This window comes from Cynoglossus semilaevis, chromosome Z (genome assembly GCF_000523025.1).
Source record: "Cynoglossus semilaevis isolate Cse_v1.0 chromosome Z, Cse_v1.0, whole genome shotgun sequence".
In the NCBI taxonomy this organism is placed as follows: Eukaryota; Metazoa; Chordata; class Actinopteri; order Pleuronectiformes; family Cynoglossidae; genus Cynoglossus; species Cynoglossus semilaevis.
The window spans coordinates 13,737,036-13,743,051 of record NC_024328.1 but is presented as its reverse complement, the minus strand read 5'-3'; the positions used below and the strand labels follow the sequence as shown (position 1 = coordinate 13,743,051).

Genomic DNA, 6,016 nt, shown 5'->3' with positions numbered 1-6,016 from the left:
GCGCGCTGGGCGGGCTGAGAGAGAGCAGGGCTTCGATACGGAACGCATCCATCCGGACCAGTTCAGAGTTAGTTGAGATTGTTAGGATGTCACTCCAGAAAGTAGTAAAAAACAAACAAACTTGAAAACCAAAGCAAAAAAAGTGAGTGAGTTCAGTCAACGTGATGACGACTGAGAGGTAATTGATTCACATGAATATATCAATCAGAGCATCTGATTTCAGCACCATGGAGAGAGACAGAGGGGGGCGAGACAGACCCACACACAGAGAGAGAGAGAGAAAGTAAAATGTACACGTTGTACAAATGTAATATAAATTAATATACTGTCATTACATATATTGAATACAATATATATATATATATACAAAATATAATTTAGAAAAAGTACTTTTGATAATTATATTATTATTTTATTCATTTTAGTATTCATCTAAGTATGCAGCCAGTATCCATCGGTACACAGTTAGAAGTATAAATCATATATTCAATGTATCGGAAAGTTTAAATCGATCCAAACCTGAACTTTACCACCAGAAAAAAAAATTCAATTAATTAATTAATTCTAATTTAAACCAGAAAGTTAATTTTTTTTGTTATATATTATATATATTATATTTTATTTCTTCATCTTATTATATTTTATTTCTTTATTTTTCATCTTATAAAAAATGAGATTTGATCATAAAGACAAAAACACACATTGATCCACGTTTATTAGTGTAAAACAGACTCTGGTTCAGACCCCAGATCCTAGACTCCCGTCTTGGACGCCTGTCTCTGACTCGTGAGTCCTTAGCGCTCTCAGCCGGGTCTCCTGGTCCCTGAAGGTTTCCAGGGCGGGAGGAACCTGTGGATGAGGAGCAGGAGGTGATCACTGGTGCTCTCAGATACATCTTCTGTGTATGTGTGTGTGTGTTACCTGAGCGTAACGTTTTGGTCTCAGTAGCGGTTGTGTGACAGGCAGAGCTCTGCTCCTCCTCAGTAGACTGGTCCTGGTCTCTGAGCCTGGTTTAATCTACAGAATACAAGTTAAGAACAGGCTTTTATTCTGAAGGACAAAGACCCTTGAACTGATGGAGAGACAGAGCAGGGACCCACTACTTTATATATATTCTGTATAAATTGTTGTTGTTTAAAATTATATATTTTTTTATTATATTACACATGATGCTAATGCACACAAATTATTCAAATTTGTTTTATTTTGAAAAACGCAAGTGAAGTACTGATAATTATGTGCCTTTTGCAAACAATATATAGTAAATACATAATTTAAAAAAAAATTAACCAGCTAATATTTTTAACAAGCTATTGCAGTACCTCTCTAGACCAACAGGGGTCACAGAAATATGTTGAAGATCTGTTTTAAGTTGTATTTTTTCTGATTTCATTCTGTCAGTAATGGAGTCTGGATGATATTTTATTGCCGCCCGGTAACAAATGACCTACGCACTGGAGGTCCACGGGCCGGAGGTTGGGGACCCCTGATTCAGAACAGTATTTTTCCAATGGGTCATCAGATTACAGATGAGTAAAATCTTAGTCTGACGATAATTGTTATATATTATGAAAAGACGAAAAATTTACCCTGTGCTGTTGTTTCTGGCTGCTAGTTTGATTCCTGCTCAGCTGTTCATCCACCCAGCGGCGAGCGTACTGGTGGGCGAGGAGGTCGGATAGAGGAGACGGCGCCCTGAAGGAAACATCGTCACTGCTGCGTCAGCCGCCTCAAATCAGCCGTCCACAGGAAACACGCTCCCCCCGTTTCCCCAGCCCCCCCTTACCTATTGTTGTTTGACCTCGTAGTCACTCCGAACGTGATGTCAGGAACCACGACGCCACCTGCTGGCTGTTTGGGAGGATGATGTTTGGTCTTGGCCCCACCCCCTTTGGCTCGGTACTGATTCAGCTCCTTGCAGGTGACCACACCGGCCTTCGCTGCATCTCGGTTCAGAGACACGAAGTCCGGGAGCGACGGTCGGTGAGAGGCGGAATTCTCATGTCTCAACTGGACCCTCCAGCCGGACAGAACTGAACCGGACACAGAAATGAAGGACACCATTCACACTCACGCTGTCAAGGTTAACCAGAAAAAAAAATGTATATAGATGTGTGTCAAGTGGGCCAGATTGAACACTCCAGTGGGCCGGTTTTGGGCCGCAGGCCATAGGTTTGACACCCCTGTTTTGCTATGTATATATTACTGTGAACACTGACCCTTAAATAACTTTTTTTGACAACAGTTTAAATGTTTTGTTGTTCCTTTCACTCAGACACACACACACACACACATTTGTGTGTTTAGGAGAGAATGCCAGAGGGAATCATCGCCTGAGGGCTCACACACACACACACTGACAGCTAATGCATAAACACACACAGACACAGAGAGAGAGAGAGAGAGAGAGAAAAGGAGGTTGATGTCTTTTGTTGTCATTTTTTAAAATGCAACGGTGAGGTGATGTTTTCTTCCAGTCTCTCTCTCTGTGTCTCTCTCTCTCTCTCGTTCTTCCATAGATCTGATGACAAAAACCTACAGGGCAACACTTAGACTATAAAAAACCTCAAAGAGTCGTCACCAACTCTTTTTTAAAATAACACAACAATGCCAGTTACAATGAAATGTCCTGGTATCAGATTATGACTTTAAGCCTGCGGTGGGTTGAAGGTTCGAATCCAGAGGAGGCCGGAGGAAGTGAAAACGTGACAGTGGTCTCGGTGGTACTCACCCTCTGCCACGCCCCCGTCCTGCAGTGAGCTACTGGATCCAAAGGTGTACTCTGGACCAGGAAGTGACAGGCCCCTGGTCTTGGTCTGACCCAGTGATGCCTGTGTTCACAGAGATTATTATTATTATTATTATTGTTGTTGTTGTTGTTGTTATTGTTGTTATTATTATAGGATTAAAAACTGAACAGAAGCGTATTTGTTTTGATTGGTGTTGATCGTTGGTTCACCTTGATCAGCAGTGGATTAGTCGACATGGAGTCTCTGACCACGCCCAGTCTGGGTGTTGACATGTTGACACCGTTACACTGACGAATATGATGAAGAGCAGAAACGGTCATTTACGTCATGAAGGAATACAGAAAATGTGCATTTTCTAATTAGAGAAACACAAAGTATCACGTAAACGTTCGAAAAGGAAAATGATCCAAAAATCTCCAAAAGTCACTTTTAAGCCTTTCTGATCCCGATGAAGATTAATTACACCGTCCCAAACTCCGTGTCGACCCACACGACCACCCAGACCCCCGACACACACACAAAAAGTAATAGTTAAATAGATAAAAGTTTTTCTTCGCCGACTCTCACCGTTGTCCTGTGTCCAGCGACCTGTTGCTAGGGAAACGTGACGCATCACGTGGTAACAGGAAACGATCTTTCACCCAGAACCAAATTCAATTAAACGTCTATTACAAAATTAAAATAATGTAAAAAAGTTTTTTTTTAAGTTACAATAAAATTTACATGTTTAAAACCGTCTTCGTTTCATTGACTAAATTCTAAAAGCGGTCCAAAAAAGAAGAAAAAAGACAGAAAGCAAGTAAAAAATACTTATTTTTTCTTATAGCACGATTATTTATTTATCGAGGTATTCCTAGCATATTATCGTAACTTAATTATCATTAACTATGAGAATAGTTCACACGTATTTGGTGCTGTTACAGTCCCACGTTTAACCACTAGATGGTAACAAAAACTACGGAAACGTTGCCCCAAAACAGACCAAAGGAAGGAACGGCGTCTGAGCACATTTACCCTAAAAACGTCCCCGCTAAAAATAAATAAATAAATAAATATATTTTTTAATGTAATTCATGTTAAAACATACCTTTTGATACATTGAAAACACTTTTTTTATCTGCATCGACCCCAAGTTCTTCATTTTCCAGAGACAATGTTTTATTTAAAATCTGCCAAAAATAGAAAAAGGAAGCTAAACATGACTTAGCTTCTTTTTTTTATCATCACAGAAACTGTTTGATGCGTTTATAGCTGTTCGGTCAATGTGAACATTTACGTTGATATTCTAAATGAAACTGATAATTTCAAGAGTTTAAAAACATTTTTTCGCAATTATTTTATTTTATTTTCATTTGGATTGGACAAGCGTATACATTTGAACTATGTAAACGAGATGTGCAAATTAATTAAACGACGGAGGAAAAGGAAAAGCTGGTATTTGTTTTGATTTGTTTTTTAAGAGAAAATGCAAATGTTTCGAGCACACGTAAATGCAATCCTTTAATGACGTCAGACACGGCTTGAGAAAAAAAATCGTCTATGTAACGATATCTCACTCTACACATTAAACTTAAAGCTCCGCTTCAACAACAGAGCCCCCGTGTGTCATGTCGTGTAGTTAACGGTGTAGGTTTTTTCTCTCCAGAGTGAGACCTCTGCTCTTCCTGGTCTTCTTTGAAAACACGTAGCCGTGAGCGAAGCTTATGTCTCCTCAATTCAGTCCGCTTCTGTACAAACCCACCAATCTTCCGATTCTCTGACCATATGCTCCCGGAATGCCTCTTCTTCCGAAGACAGAGATGACCCGGCTCTGGTTTAAGGCGGCGGCGGTCCTCCTCTGGCTCGTTCCCGGGTGTCTGGGTGCTGCAGCCCGGCTGTACACGGAGGAAGACCCGCTAACGATCCTGAGCGGCAGCAGCCTGAAGTCCACGGTTGCTAACTCGTCCTCGGCCTGGCTGGTCCAGTTCTATTCGTCCTGGTGCGGACACTGTATCCGGTACTCCAGCACATGGAAGGCTCTGGCCCAGGATGTCAAAGGTATTTTTATTAAATCTTTTATTTAGTTTTTATTTTGCCTTTCTCCATGAAGAGGTCCAGTCACAACTCCATTAATTCATTCACTTTTCCATTTTACTCGACGTTAGGTGTTTAATTAAGCCTCAAAGTGTTTGAAAGTGATGTTTTCGTTTTTGTTGATAAATTCTTTACAATTCGGCACCAGTATAATGTTAAAAAACCGTCTTATCGGAGTTATCGGAGTGTAGTTGTAAGAAATCTCGTGGTTGTTAAGGCGTTATTGTGTCGTGAAAGTCGGATAAAAAGTGTGAAATTTTCAGTAGAGTTCTCACTAGTGTAGCCGGATGAGTTATCGTGATTTAAATTTATAAATATTATTCTTTTTTTATGTTAGGGTAAGCCTCACCGTAATTTAATGTAGTAGTTTATCGCCACCGAATCAAAAATAAGAATAATTTTCAACAGAAATAAACTCTTCCAATGCTATACTAAGTAAGGAAGTAAGTATTTAGTCAGGGACATAAACACACGAATAGAAAACGACACCAACATGATGAAATTAAAACGAAATCAATATTTAATGACACGAAGCATTAGCAAAGTTTTGTACTGCACCAAATAAGCTTATTTAAAAGGTTATTAAACCTTTTAAATAAGCTTGTAAATATAAATAAATATATAAAAAATACATACAGTAAGTTTAATAAAACTTCCGTACACTTCCGTATGTGTATAGGAAAATATATTTAATTGTAATTTTTTTTAAATCCAACACCAGAATTTGAGCTAAAGCATCAGCTTTAGCATAGTTTTGTACTGCACCAAATAAGTTTATTTAAAAGGTTGAATAGGCTCATATATAAATAAATATTTAAAAAATACACACAGTAAGTTTAATAAATCTTCCGTACACTTCCGTATACGTATAGAAACAATATATTTAATTTTGGATTTTTTTTTTTAATCCAACACCAGAATATGAGCGGCACACCACATTTGACTTTTGGCTTTTCCCAAAACAGACTGGCCGGACTAGTTTCTATAGTTAATAGTTGACAAAACAGCTCACACCCAGGTTTAATGAAACACAAAAATCCTGGGCTTGTGACCCAGTTCTCCTGTGGATCCAAAAAGAACCGCAGCTCCAGTTTCATTAGGTTTCCCAGAAAAAGGAGGAACACTAGCTTAACTAATTGTCTGCCTTCCAGTTATAATTACCGTTGGTCGGGTTTAATTTCCCTCCATCAACA

General features: G+C 39.1%; 2 protein-coding genes across 5 annotated transcripts in view; one reads left to right on the top strand and one right to left on the bottom strand.

The window, feature by feature from the left end:
- Positions 1 to 435: 435 nt before the first annotated feature.
- cfap77 (cilia and flagella associated protein 77) lies at positions 436 to 3,964 on the bottom strand. 4 transcript variants are annotated; one of them, XM_008336537.3, is made up of 7 exons: positions 3,838 to 3,964; positions 2,960 to 3,037; positions 2,732 to 2,831; positions 1,787 to 2,033; positions 1,590 to 1,695; positions 922 to 1,017; positions 436 to 849 (listed from the first exon to the last, which is right to left on the bottom strand). In XM_008336537.3, the coding sequence occupies exons 1-7, from the start codon at positions 3,889 to 3,891 to the stop codon at positions 739 to 741; spliced, it is 792 nt and encodes a 263-aa protein (XP_008334759.1). In that variant the 5' UTR covers positions 3,892 to 3,964; the 3' UTR covers positions 436 to 738. The 4 variants fall into 4 exon arrangements, with proteins under 4 accessions (XP_008334759.1, XP_024909126.1, XP_016898477.1 ...); XM_025053358.1 differs by having other exon boundaries at positions 438 to 849; positions 1,590 to 1,698; positions 1,796 to 2,033; positions 3,838 to 3,961; XM_017042988.2 differs by lacking the exon at positions 3,838 to 3,964 and adding an exon at positions 3,318 to 3,365 and having other exon boundaries at positions 438 to 849.
- Positions 3,965 to 4,525: 561 nt separating this feature from the next.
- Positions 4,526 to 6,016, top strand: part of qsox2 (quiescin Q6 sulfhydryl oxidase 2) — a 10,493-nt gene continuing 9,002 nt past the window's right edge. Inside the window, 1 exon segment of the mRNA XM_025053426.1 lies at positions 4,526 to 4,787. Coding sequence (XP_024909194.1) covers positions 4,526 to 4,787 — 262 coding nt within the window.